This window comes from Haliotis asinina, chromosome 3 (genome assembly GCF_037392515.1).
Source record: "Haliotis asinina isolate JCU_RB_2024 chromosome 3, JCU_Hal_asi_v2, whole genome shotgun sequence".
Lineage (NCBI taxonomy): Eukaryota > Metazoa > Mollusca > Gastropoda > Lepetellida > Haliotidae > Haliotis > Haliotis asinina.
The window spans coordinates 31,295,923-31,310,784 of record NC_090282.1 but is presented as its reverse complement, the minus strand read 5'-3'; the positions used below and the strand labels follow the sequence as shown (position 1 = coordinate 31,310,784).

Here is a 14,862-nt window from a genome sequence, read left to right as displayed (position 1 = left end):
ATACGGTCCATACATGAAGACGGAATACCGACGGTTGGCCATGCTCTTGTTTTGTGTGGGGATGAATGAGAAGATTCTTCCACTCTGGTAACTGTAGTTTTGATTGTCCTAGCTCTCCTATAAGTGTTCGAAACCAATCTCGCATTGGCTACCAAGGGGCAACCAATATCAGTTGTAACCTCTTTGTTTGTCTGATTTTTGGTAACAGTACTGGAGGGAGAAATGTGTACGCATTTAGTCCTTCCCATGGAATGCTGAGAGCATCCATTGCCCAGGTTAAGGGTTCCAGTACTGGCGACACAAAGGTTGTTGTCTGTTTGTTGAATCTAGTTGCAAATAGGTCTATTTGTGGTGATCCGAAAGTTTGACTGATTAGTTGAAACACTTCCCAATGCAGCATCCATTCTGTTGGAGATGGATGCAGGCAACAAGATAAGGCGTCTACCATGACGTTGCAGACCCCTGGTATGTGACATGCTTTTACTTGAAGATTCAGACTGTCGACTAGGTTGAACAGTTGAAACATTAAGCGTAGCTGAGAGACAGCGATCTTGTTGACCTTTGTTGGTTTATGTAAAACGCTACTGTTGAGTAGCTGTCGACCAGTGGTGGATGGCATGAATGACCGCTTTCATTTCCAATTGGTTGATGTGAAGAGCCTGTTCCTCTTTGTTCCAGATTCCTACTGCTACATCATTTTCCCATCCTTGTAGAGATGCGTCTGCGTAAAGGTGGTTGTTGAATACCGGCTCTAACATGTAGGTTGCTGCACAGACATTCGATCGGCAAGTCTGCCACATCAGAAAAGGCTTCAGACTGTCTGGGAGCGGAATCTGTCCTCTGTTGTTGAGATGAAGATTCAAAATCGTTGTAAGGGATGCAACTGCAGTCTTCCTCTTCTGGTCATATCTTGCGCTGATGTGAGGAGGCCTAATAGACACTGCCACTGTTGAAGTGTTAGTGGAGAGAGTAGAGCTTGCGTTATTATTTCTTGAATCTTGACCCACCGGTCCTCCGGAACTACAATCTGATTCAATGTAGTGATGAAACGAATCCCAAGGAATTTGATATCTTGTTGAGGTTCCAATTCTGACATTAGGTGATTCACTAACCAACCCAGCTGTGTTAGTAGCCTGATCATGAAGTCTAATTGTAGTCTGAGTTGACTTTTCCAATGATGCGCTTGTATCCCGTCATCCAGATAATAAGCACTGAGTAGCCCCCTGAGGTGTAGATAATTGATGATGGGCTTGGTTATCTGTGCAAATAGCCATGGGGTCGCAGATATTCCAAATGGCAGGACTGTCCATTGATAATGCTGGCCGTTGAAAAGGAAACATAGATATTTTCTGGATACTCAATGTATTGGGATATGCAGGTATGCATCTTGTAGATCTATGCTGGCTAGATAGTTCGCTGGTCTGATGAAGAGTCTTAGTTGAGGGAGATGTACCATCTTGAAATGTTCTGGCTTCCATAGAATTTTTTTGTTGAATTCCTTCATATTGTAAATGAGACAGAATTTCTCTCTGGAATTCTTCTTCCGTACTAGGGAAATTGGAGAGTAAAATCCGGCCATTAGATTCTGTGGCTGTATTACTTCTATTGCTCCCTTCTGCAACAGTGTTGACATAGCATCGATCAACCTGTCTAGTTGATTGTTTGCATAGATGATGGGAGTTGGTAGTTTTGTGAGTGGAATCCAGTGGAATCTTGTAGCCATCTCGTAGAATATTTATGACATAGTTGTCATTGAGGATTCCCCAATTTTCCCAGTAGCATTGAAGACGTCCACCCACTTGAGACGGTTGTACAGGAATGGCTGGGGGTGGAAGACTCCAGTCATTCTGAACCTGATCTTCAGCGTTTATATCCTCCACCACCCCTAGACGATTTTCCTGATGTCTAAGAACATTTACTTCCTCCATAGGGGCGACGAAATGAAGAAGACGATTTCTCCCCTATATCGTTGAATTTCTTGTCCCTCGCTCTTCGAACCCTGGAAAACTTGGACTTGCAACTGTAACGTTGATTTGTCTGTTTAAGGACAGAAGTCAAAGTGTCGATGGATTTTATCATTATAACTTCCCTTGAATCTTGAGTAACCGATCTCGCTACCCCTTCAATCCTACCGTCGAATACCATAGGTGCAGACCATGGGACTTGATACAATGGTTTTGTGAAGTTCTCTCTCCATGAGGTGGTAGAGAGGAGCCCCTGCCTATGAAGTAGATTAATTCCCGCAGTGGTAGAAGCTAGATGTTCAGACATTAACTGTTGATCCTTCCATTGTGTAACAAGTGCTGACAGGATCATCCTCTCTTCCTCATTTACTGGATCGCTAAACTTAGTGATGAGAGTCTCATTGATGGCTCTAGATCGAGCTAATCCAAAAAAGCTTCACCTAGTTGTAGTGTCCAGTTGCGCCAGTCTTCTGTCTTCCACCTTGTAAAATCTACTTCGAGCTGGGTTGATGACTTTATAGCCTTTGTCGACCTCAGGCGCTCTGATGAATGGTTCCATATTATGAAGAGAGAGATGACGTGCGTTAAAGGGTGACACATGTTGCTGTTGAAATTTGGTTGCTGTAGATAAAGTCTCAGGTATCGTAGATACAGTAGGTATCAGCAGAAATGTTAACTTATCAATGTCATCATTCTTCATCATGTATGTGTTGAGTTCGTTGGTATCCTTAGATGGAGAAGCCAGGTTTAAACCATCTGTGATCCACGATGAGATTTCCGAATCCGGAAATAAGACTTCCTACGGTGAAAATTCACGTTGATGTCTAACTTCAGTCCTCCAAGAGAGAGACGAATTCATAGATCGCTTACGATCCTGACTGTGTGAGACCGAAGGGAAGGATGACTGCATACGACATCTTCTATGAACAGGGGAGACAGAAGGAGACCTTCTCTGCTGACGAGTCCATCCACGAGTGCACTCACGCGAGCGCGTGACGTCACTCACCCGAGTATAGATACTCGGGTGAGTGCACTCACTTGGCGTTGGTGTATCCTTCTCTGCACTGTGACCTGATGATCGGGACTTGGATCTTCTGGAGTGCGTGCGTGCATGCACCTACTCTTCATCCTCAGACGTGAGTGCCAGTCTAGATGAATGATCTCGCTTATTCACAGTCAATATCGTAGACGAGTGCATTCTTTTTTCCTCTTCCAATCTTCGGTCCATGAGGTTCATCATCTATGTTGTAAATTGTTGCATGTGCGTGCATTGACGACTGTGTTGAAGAGTTGTCTACGATGCCCGTGAATGCAGTTGACATCTGTGATGTCTGTTGTAGCTGAGATGTGTCTGTGTCGATCTAGTTGCCGATGTCTGATGCATGGTGTCTTCACTCCATATCATTAACGGAGACTCGTCAAAATATTGACGTTCTTCTAAGGGGACTATCTCATCCCCGAATGACTTCTTTATCAGCAAGGGATGATTCTGCGATGATCTTGCAGATGACGACTTTGACTTCTTAATTTTGAGATACGGCTGGCCTCTCACTGGAATGAATCTCAGCATCCACAATTGAACGGTTACTCGACTTTATTTCACTAGATTTAGACATGACTAATGCGAGCCGACACTGCTTATCTCTAGCACGTCTGTGAATAAACCGTAAATATAATAAGAATTCTGCTTCAGACAATTTAAAGCAAAATACACAACGAGTATGAGCAGAACATAAAGGTTTACATGCCTGGCGGAGTACATGTGCGTCAACTGACGACAGCTTTAATCTGCACTGAAAACACGATTTCATCAAATGAGACTAAGTCTCAGTTGACGAAATATGTGTTAGAAATAGACACAATAAATACAAAATTGTATAATAATAATAAATATATACAAGCCAAAAACCGTATACAGCACAAATTTAGTTATAAAAACCGAAAGTAAGAAAGAGTTATCGCCGTGTATGGGACCCCAGGTGCCTCCAGCCGCCGTCGTCGGGCGATAGGGAGAGAGTGAAGTGTCATGGCAGTCAGCTGACCATGTGGAGGGAAAAGGAAGGTAATACTTGGGTGAATGTGATTTTACCTCCCCTTCTTTTAGAAGGGAACTTCAAGGGATTTCAGGTGTTCCACAACCTTTGCCAGGAGAGGAAAGTAAGCAATTAGTCAGGATAAGGAAAAATAGAGAAAGATCCACAATCCAATTGTAACCAGCCAATCCTCGTTTTGGACAGCTCCCTTAGCCCATGGTACCATTATACAGTCTAAAACAGGATTGTGTGGTCACTGTATCAGACATGCTGTGCAACTTTCCTCCTAATGAATCTTTGGTTATGTTATCAACAACCCTGACTCCACTGTATACAGGATGTCAATGAAATTATTTGTAATTTTGCACACTGAGGTATGACCACAAATTTTCATTCAGTCACGTAATAGTTAGTTGTAACAATAATCATGGGATTCTTACTTCATCCCCTCAACTTAGCATTGATTTAGGTGCAATACATAACACCATCAAGTCTCTGTAGAAAACACAATCAAAATAATCTACTCACTTCTTTTGGAGGAGATTTGTGAACGTATGGAATCCTAGACTGGGAACTGGAAGGTATCGTGGTCTGTGTAGTGGTATTGGTCACCTTGGTCAGCTCCTTTGACATGCCCAGCGGTGTGCCTGACGACACACCAGACTCCTGCCCCATCTTGTCCATCACCTTATTGAAGGACTCCATGTCCAGAGAAAGAGCAACTGTAAAGAGGACACATATTCAGGAACAGCTGATCACATTTTGCTTTATCCAGATCCTATACTCCACAGAGGTAGCAATATTTGCCATTTTGACAATCTCGAAATTATTGGACAAAACCATTTTAGTGCAGAGTCACTAGTGAAGATGCTTGCTGTCCTTTTTTCTCAGCTCTGCTTTTCTTTTCATCAAAACTGAACCAAAATTTGGCGCTATCAAATTATCTTTGCTGCACAGTCATAATACAGTGATTATGTTTACAAAGTAATAACATACAAAGTAATAACATACTGACGAAAATAATTAACTGTTTTTTCTATCTAAATCATTTGCTGTATATTTTAGTTGAAATATGCATAATGAACTAAAATTAGATGTCCCTTTAGTTTGTTATAAGTGTAGTTCTCTGCATCTTCTGGATGACTGATAGATGAGAATGCTTGACTTGAGGTCAAAATGTCTTTGAAAGAAATACGTCTGCTTTCCAATACCTTTATAAAGGATGTGATATCATGAGATAGAGGATTACAACTGACCTTCTTTGTTGAGTGCTGCAGCCTGCATCATCTGTTTGGCTGCAACTGATGCCTCATCTCCAGCTAATTTAGGTTTTAAACGCTCATCATCCCACTGCTTCCATGTGCCAGGGACAGGCTTCAGACCTAGAACAGTATCCAGGATGAACTGATGTCATGTCTCAACAAGGTCAGCTCAACTGTACCTGGCTGATATGTCATATCATGGTCATATCCGGGACGGAAATAGTTCTTGAAATGCTAATGCACCCTAGTACAGTGTCACTTGTAAAATCATTTGTTCTGATACTTTTTCCACTATATCACTATATTCTTGTTGATTATTTAAATAAACAACATAATTAGCAATGGAAAGTCAACTGGGCACCGGTACAGCATGATATACCAATTGGCTTGCCCGACAGAAAAAAGCACTAGACTGGGATGTCGGGCAATGGGTTATTTCCACCAGTGCATATCATGGTCATATCATGGTCATATCATGGTCATATCATTGTCATATCATGGTCATATCATTGTCATATCACATGGTTGGGCGGATGACTTTGAGTGCTTATTAGGTGCCTGATACTAAAGGTGTGGGTTTGAATCTCAGATTTCTAGAATGTGTGCTTTGCTGAGAAAGTGCAATCACAAATTTAACTTGTGTTACATCTTTACTCTGGGGTGACTGAATGCTCATTTTGAGTAAACCACATGTTGTAAGTGTGAAAATGTTTAAAACAAATAAAACATTGTTGCTACCATTGGTTTCCCAAAACATGTTGTAAATGAACTTCCATCTTTATTTTCAAGTCTTCAAATGCTACTTACCAGTGACCCACTCGTGTACAAGATAGACAAGCTCCTGCTTAAACTGGTCATCAAACTTGGTTTCTGATTCCGGAAACGCTTCCATATATGTAGAGTAAATAGACTGAGCCAAACAATCCGGGTACACCTACAGCAAAGGACACATCATGAGTGTAATTCTTGATAATACAACTGAAAATACTGCTAAGTTTGAGTACAAAGAGTTTATAACTCTTTTTAAGTTAATTTTGAAGGAAAACAATTATATTAATAAAACAATTGCATTTTCTTTGTAAAAGACCTCCAGACGTCTCTGCCCATACCTTGAAAGTCCACAAAATTCATATAATGTAAGAGGCTGTGGGTAGCCTGGTGGTTAAAGTGTTTGCTCATCACACCAAAGACCCAAGTTTAGATTCCCCACATGGCAATGTGCGAAGCCCATTTCTGGGGTCCACTACCATGATATTACTGAAATATGCCTAAAAACTGAGTAAAACTAAACACACTCATTCATACGGCATTATGTCTGAAAAATGACAAGTAACTTCAGATGATAAATTCTTAGCTTTACTGAAACAGAAGCTGACTATGCTACTCACAGACATGAATTTGTCTTTGACATCTTTGTGGATACTGGCAAATAATGCCACAAAACTGTCAGCAATTCTGTCAAACAGGCGGTCCTTGTCCTTCTTGAAACCTCTCTGAATTGAAGCAAAAGAAACACACATTCAAACCTAAGAAAAAGACAAGAGATGGCTCTATCCATCTCACTCACAACTTTCTAGAAAATGATGAAACTGCAAGGTCATGGAGAATACCTGCCTGACAGTGACCCTTTTGCATTGGTTGTCAAGGATGCAAAAATTTCTACCTTGGACATTTAAATACAAGACAAACAATTTTACACCCCAAACACCAATACAGTAACACACAGTCCAAATCAAGCTCAATATTTAAATTATCACACAATAGGAACATATAGTTAGAGTCCCACTGTAAATTATATACATGTGCACAAATGACATAAGCTGATAAGGTCTCTTGAGTCAAGGGAGCTAAGAATGTAGGCCCTTAGAATCTCCCAAATTTTCTACTGTATTATCACAGTACATACATGTTACAATCGAAATGAATTCTACACTTTCCAGCTTTGAACAGAAACTCCAAACTTTCTGATTGTGCAAAACACTGGCACAACTGCACTGGATTTGGAGCATGAATCTTTCATGAAGATGCTTTAGTCTTTAGTAGAGTCAAACAGTGACACAGAAATGCCACAAAAATATGAGTGGGGTAGCAACTGCTACACCCATAAGAGTAATGAAGAAGAGAATGGAACTTGGTCTCGAAGGAAGAGGCCATGTATCTGGGTGTTCTTTACCTCTTTGTTGAAGCGATCCAAGAACACCCACCAGAATGTGTCCTGCATCACTGCTACTGATGCCTCCGAGAGAAACAGCTTTTTCCAGAACTTCTTGAATCCAGACTATAACATCAAACAATGGACTTGAACTAATTTCCCCGAGTACAGAACCTCAGTGAATGAGGTTTAAACACACACATTGAAATGTATTTTGTGCTACAGTAGTTTCTAACAAATCTGTTCATGTAATCTAACATTTGTGTAAAAAAAATAATATGAGTAAAATAGAATAAACGACACATTTTCCTTGGTTCGTTGGTTGCTACACAGATTGAAATCTTGTGCACTTGGGGCACTGAGGAGACTTACGACATTACTTGTGATTACTCACATTGAAGTCCTGTGCATTTGTGACTCGGTTGAGTAATGGTGGGGCCTCCAGCTGTCCCGGAAGCTCCACTAGTTCTCCATGACGGAATCCTGGAAAGGAGCAGTAGTCCAGACTTTTCTTCCGAGTCTCCATTAGAGAGTCCACAAAGTCCTGTAGATATGATGGAGTGAAACGTTAACTGAAACAATGTCAATACTAGGCTATCCACCATCCCAGCTTTGTCAAGATTTAGTAATGCTGTTCACCTTCCCAACATTGTCTAGACTATGCTACCCACCATCCCAACTGTGCCATGACAAGGCTACCCACCATCCCAGCATTGTCAAGACTAGGCTATCCACCATCCAAACTGTGACATGACAAGGCTACCCACCAACCTAGCATTGTCAAGACTTTGCTATCCACCATCCCAACTGTGCCATGACAAGGCTACTCACCATCCCAGCATTGTCAAGACTAGGCTATCCACCATTCCAGCATTGTCAAGACTAGGCTATCCACCATCCCAACATTGTTAAGACTAGGCTACCCACCATCCCAACATTGTCAAGCCTAGGCTATCCACCATTCCAGCATTGTCAAGACTAGGCTATCCACCATCCCAGCTTTGTCGAGACAAGGCTAACCACCATCCCAGCCTTGTCAAAACTAGGCAAATCACCATCCCAACTTTGTCAAAAATAGGCTGTCCCACCACCCCAAATGTCTCAAATGACTACTGTAGAACACAGATGTGACTATAAACAACTCTGAATTAACTCACAATACTTTTATGTCCTCGAGCACTGCTGTGTGATTTCACCGCATCGGACTCAGACATCTCCGTCATAAATGCTGAAAATTAGAATGATAGATATCAACTTCCCTCACAGTGGGACTTATCCTGCAGTCACTCCATCTAAAATACATTGATTCTGTACATGTATACATGATAGGTCAACAGAACAAAATCCTAAGACAATCTGGAGTCATTTGTTGGTTGTAAACCCACTTTAGTGCAGGGACAGGGTGCTGACAAACACAGAAACATACACTGGGAATGGAACCCACAATATCCTGCATTCTAATGGGACACAACTCTATGTCACATTGAAACTGTGCTCTTCATCTGTTCTTTCTCCACGGCACAGTCAAAAGTTTCACAGCCTCGATGTAGCTTCTAGTGAAGAGTACTGAACTGTCATCTGAATGTAATTATGTACTCATTCAGTGAAAATGTGTGATTGCTTTAGATGCACAGTGACTTTGTCTTTTCCATTGCCTTACCAAGATACATGCATAGAGAGTATGTGTTGAATTTTATTTTATACCTGGTATTTTGTTTGGCTTGATATAAATATATGACATTTTCATACATTGTTTTCTGTTTTCAAAAGTATTCTTCTAACAATATGTTTTGGGTCTTGTTAAACAAAAACAATCAAAAAAGAAAAATGGTTCAACAAGAACACCTAGACATGTATCATATTTGATGATATATACTGCAATAAACTCCATCATCACATCCCTAGTAATCTCTTTACACAAAATACCATTACAATAACACAACAATATGAAGGAAATCTTACTTCTGGAAGGAGAGTGGAACAGCCTGTCTGTCAGACGAGATTCTCGCTTGTTATCAGTGACAATACGATCTGCAAAATATACCAGCTTCTCCTCGAGACACATCAGTCTATCCTCCAGTTTCTCCAGCATGTGCAGACCCAGGGCTGGTGCAAAGTCAAGGGAAACACTGCGAGTGAGCACACAACACTGCTAACTTAGTTCTGTAGTGTGAGTGGGATGTGTTTGAAAGCTGCTTCAAAACAGCAGTTATCTAGGTATTCACAACCATGGTATGCATATCCTGACACAGAGAAGGGATACAACTCTTCACAGCAAGATGTGATGTGTTTTTACTTTGTGAAACAAGAGTCATCAGAAGATGACATATCACCCCTGGCTTCCACATACTTGCAAGGACAAATCATCTGACAGTTACTTGATGTATTTTGAGACAGAGTTTGAGTCGTTTCCATGGAAATCATGAAAAACATAAATGCCATACATCTGTAAACAGCAAAAGGCACCACTGCAAGATATGTCTCATATATCTGCCAAGACCTGTTGAAAGATATCAAATGGTTTTCAAGTTGTACACAGCCAATCGCTCTCTTTTGAGACTAAGTACGAATCATTTCCACGGAAACTGGGACAAATAAAAATGTCAAAAATTTGTAAATAACAAAAGCTACCACTCTGGGGTCTAGCTCACATATTTGCCAAGCTTTGCAGAGAGATATTGAGCAGTTTTCATGTTGTGCTCAGGAAACAGAGCACATCCCTCCGTTTTGAGACTCAGTACAAATCATTGCCATGGAAACCCAGAAAATATATCACCAAATTCTGTAAATAGCAAAAGGCACTACTTTAGGGTCTGCCTAACATATCTGCAAAGTTTTGCAGAAAGATATTAAGAAGTTTTGAGTTGTGCTCTGGAAACGAAACCCATGCTTCCATTTTGAGACAAACTGTGAACAGTTTCCATGGAAACCCAGAAAATCATAAATCACAAAAACCTGCAAAGTGCAAAAGCCACCACTTTGGGGTCTGCTACACATATCTACCAAGTTTTACTGACAGATATTACTGGTAAGAAGTTTTCGAGTTGTGCTCTGGAAACTAAACACATCTCTCACTTTTGAAACGAAGTCCGAAACATTTTCATGAAAGCTGAGAAAATAATAAATCACAAAACCCTGTAAATAGCAAAAGGCACCACTTTAGGTTCTGACTGATATATCTACCAAGTTTCGCAGGAAGATATCGAATGGTTTTTGAGTTATTCTCCGGAAACGAAGCCCACTCCTTACACGGGCACAACCAGAGGTTCAGTTTATTATATCTTCCAATTTTGGTCTAAAAATAATGAACAGTTTTTCAGTTATGCTCTAGAAACAAAATGATAACTGACAGATGGACAAGGCATCGACTATATCCCCCCCAGCATTACATGCCCGGGGGGATAATGAGCTCTGACCTATCTAAGTTGTATCAGATTCTTCTTTGCCAAAGGTCCTCACACAACTGACTAGTATTAAGTGGCATTTACCAAGAATTCTTACTTCTCACACTGAGAGATTCCATTTGTTTTGGGGGGGTGGGGTTAAGAAATAACATGTTATATAGACAGATGATCAAAACTTGATTCCCTCTTTGTATATTGGTCGATGCAGTGTTAAGCCCCTACAAACGGCACTGCTCTGTCTAGTCATGAAGTACTTGAGTTAGTAAGATCACCCAGGACTTAATAAAGATATCTGGAATTTATAACAATCAGGATATTCAATATTTCGGATAATCAGGAATTAAATGATAAGACACTGCTACGACTAATCTGACTGATCATGTTACTTATTTATCTTGTACACAGAGTCTGCTGAACATGATTTGTCAATGATAATATTTCCGTTTAATACTTTCTAAATTCAACATTCTTCCATGAAAGTCTGAGGTAGTTTCATGAACATAGGCCTCAGTGTAACCAATACATAAAATGTGATGTGGAGAAGTACAAGTGACATCTTAGAGGACTTACTGACACCTAACCATCATGATCATTGATCGCACAATCCTGTAAGGTAATGCACTTCCTGAACTGTGGTCTACATTACACTCTAAATCAATTGAGATGAAGCTTTGAGTAAATACACAAAGAATATCCCATTATGAGGCTGACAAAGTGGTTCTTGAGGACTAGTAAACGGTACAGCTTAGCTCTTGTTACAATTTAGTAGACAGAAAATATGTAATGTCAAAAGAAAATATAAAAGAAAATTAATAGGTATTATGGTGTTACACTGTTTGTCTGATTATTCAAGAAAACCTTGAATGTTTTTAAGCATCTGAAATACCACAGATATGCATGATGACAATTGTTCATTGCAATCCGTACTGAATTATTTTACAATGTGATTAACCTGATCCCAACAACAGATTTGTATTTTTGATGATGTTAAGATGCATGATCACAGGGCAACTGTTTTTATAGGAGCCACAGATTACTCTGTGCTTTAACCGAATCCGCAGTATCGCGAAGAGTGTTATTGTGAAGGATGATTGTAGTTATTTATAAGTTGACATAAAATTTAAATAATATTCCCTAGTGCAAGTAGGTGACTAGAATAATCATTGCATGAATAAAACTACAAGCTGCGAAGTTGATCACCTCAGGCTTGACAAACACAGACAAACTCAGACATTGACATACACAGACATTGAGATACTCAGATATGAATCTTCAGTCAAGGTAGTTTTGAGTGAGTGTGAGTGAGTGCTGAGTTATGTCAGTCATAACATGGCACATGGGAGGATATCGTGATGAGTCTTGGATTCTAACCCTTGAGCAAGGATATCAGACTAAACATATCAGGGCCAACTTGGGTTATGAACCCACAATCACAGTGTCATGGCAACACAGCATGGCTTATTGCGGTACCTTTAACAAATGGCTTTGATCATCTAAAGAATTTGAAGACGATGAGATATCATTTAGACCTCTCATATACAGTACTTTACATACTTCATTCAAACAGGACCCGTGAAGATCCGTGTCAGAAGTATAAGAGAAAACACGCTTCCGAGTTTCTGGTAGACAATTTGAAACCAGAGGGGGAGGGAAAGCGTGACTCTGATGATTTTACATTGTCTACCAAAACCGAGGAGAAGTGTTTTCTCTAACATATATACCATCAACGATGCGTAATTACATTGTAGATGATCATTTAATGAAGCTGCATAACAATAACTGAAGTGTGCATAAAATCAATTTCATAGATGCTCACGTCGTTGATCACTGGATTGTCTGTGTCAGACTCAAATATTTACAGGCCATCTCCATATAGCTGGAATATGGCTCAGTACTTTAAACAACAAACCAAACCATCATTCAAACAGGAAGAGACTCAGTGTAATAAACGGCAATAATTTTTTCATTTGTTTATTTATTCTAAGTCTTAGCCAAAGAACAGCCTACGGGTGCCAGACAAGGATACGAGCTGCTTCTCTCAGTATGTCAGAGATATCCTCCTGGGATCCTAGCAGAGTTCCTTCTTTGTTGAAGTTCAAGGGTGGAAGTCCACTCACAGGGTGTGGCCAGTCACGCTTAAATAGGAAATCAAAGTAATTTTACATATTCATACATCTGAGCCTCAAGAGAATGTAATTAATTTTTCTCAACAAATTCATCAATCCACATACACCTTTGATTGACTGATTGAGTTTAGCTTTGCAATATTCCAGCAGTAACACGTCAGGGAACACCAGAAATGGATTTCACACATGCCACGTCTTCGGAATGATGAGAAGATGCTTTAACCACTAGACTACGCCATCCCCACACGTCTCATGCTCCCAAACAACTGTTATGACAGTTAGGTATGTTTTATAGATCAGCCAAACCCAGAAATTTAAATGTATATAAGGATTCTGTTTACCCCTTTGCTCAACAATGATTAGAGATAAGTCATATATTTAAAGGAGTAGTTTGGAGGGGGTGCATCAGAGTGAATCATGGGATGGTCCCCAAATACTATGAATGAGTGAGTTTAGTTTTAAACCACTTTGTAAACAATCTTTTTGAGAAAATATGACAAGTATCACGGGAGGGGCTTTATTGTAAATATAGTGTTGTATCAAAATCTTTAGAACATCCCTACTGGCAAACAACCAGTTATCGCTGCATACTAGTGATCTCCAACACCTGGCTGTAGCACTTGCACAGACAGCTAGCTTGACTTGTACCTCAGTAGAATTTCACACACTGACACATCATAAAAGCAAGAGGCTACCAGAGTTAAAATCAAGCTGTTGGAGCAAGAGCTACATCCAGGTTTTGGAGATGGCTGGTACGCAAAGATAACTGGTCACTAGCCAATATGGGTAGTTAAGATACCTAGCACTGACATACATGTGTCTTAGCTACCCTATGGAATAAATGACCTGACCCTTAGATTGGTTGTAAAACTTAATGTCCACATATAAATTTCACGTTATGCGAGCTTTTGCAACGTAAAACTGCTTAGTAAACATACCCATCCCTCAGCCTGCAGGTATTCCTCCAGGTTGGTAGGGGGGTTATCTGCATCATCCCGATCCACAGACGTCACTTGTCTCTCCTTCTCCTTGTTCTCTAGCTTGGCCATAATGGCTGCTATTTTGGGGTCCATCTTGTGTAAATGCTTAAGACCCGCTCTTCTGAATCTCTATACAGTAGCTGCAGTAAAATAGTATGCTTCAAAATTTTCATTTTTGTCCATTTGATTCGCTTTTTCCATTCATACAGAAGTGATTGTGGCTGTAGTGAGTAAGTTTAGTTTTAATTTGCACTCAGCAATATTCCAGCTATATGGCGACAGTCTGTAAATAACTGAATCTGGACCAGACAATTCTGTGCTCAACAACATGACCATCGATCTGCACAATTGGAAACCGTTGACATGTGTAAACCAAGTCATGGAGCCTGACCACCTGTATTCGAACTGTAACTACATAGAAGATCTTAATGACATTTATGCAAAACTTTATGATTGAATATGCTGATCTCTTACAGTGAACTTCAGAGTCAAAGACGGCAGGTATCCGGTATTCGATCTGTAATCATTCCAACAGTTCATAATGCATTAGTCTACACTCAAATCTGTCGGAACTGACAATAACGAAATGTGGAAAACAAACGCATTTTAAATGTTTTAAACAAGCAGTTTACACTTTATGTAAGGATACACATATCTGCACACCTTACACAACATGCATGGGAGCCTGAGCCATCGAGATATTTTGATATTTAGAGCCTAAAATAAATCTATCAAATCCATCGCTGATCTCAGATAATCTGCTCCTTATTTTTATTGGTGAGTTGATACATCCTGAGCATTACCTTAGCATCAATATGTTCACAATATCACATCGAACTATAGCGATCGGCACATGAATGTTGAAAACACTGTGCTCTTCGTTACGCTCATTCTGACAGTCGAGTTGCTAAGAACGCCATAGATGTACTTCCGGTGGAATT

At 40.2% G+C, this 14,862-nt stretch overlaps 1 protein-coding gene across 1 annotated transcript in view; it reads right to left on the bottom strand.

Moving 5' to 3' along the window:
* The window catches only part of LOC137277795 (protein FAM227B-like), a 21,375-nt gene extending 6,513 nt beyond the window's left edge, over positions 1 to 14,862 (bottom strand). Inside the window, exons 1-11 of the mRNA XM_067809726.1 lie at positions 14,725 to 14,862; positions 13,880 to 14,061; positions 12,842 to 12,950; positions 9,374 to 9,517; positions 8,569 to 8,639; positions 7,806 to 7,955; positions 7,433 to 7,537; positions 6,648 to 6,752; positions 6,067 to 6,193; positions 5,254 to 5,379; positions 4,526 to 4,719 (exon numbers count right to left, since the gene is read on the bottom strand). Coding sequence (XP_067665827.1) covers positions 4,526 to 4,719; positions 5,254 to 5,379; positions 6,067 to 6,193; positions 6,648 to 6,752; positions 7,433 to 7,537; positions 7,806 to 7,955; positions 8,569 to 8,639; positions 9,374 to 9,517; positions 12,842 to 12,950; positions 13,880 to 14,014 — 1,266 coding nt within the window. The 5' untranslated portion in view covers positions 14,015 to 14,061; positions 14,725 to 14,862. The remainder of the gene's footprint in view (positions 1 to 4,525; positions 4,720 to 5,253; positions 5,380 to 6,066; positions 6,194 to 6,647; positions 6,753 to 7,432; positions 7,538 to 7,805; positions 7,956 to 8,568; positions 8,640 to 9,373; positions 9,518 to 12,841; positions 12,951 to 13,879; positions 14,062 to 14,724) is intronic.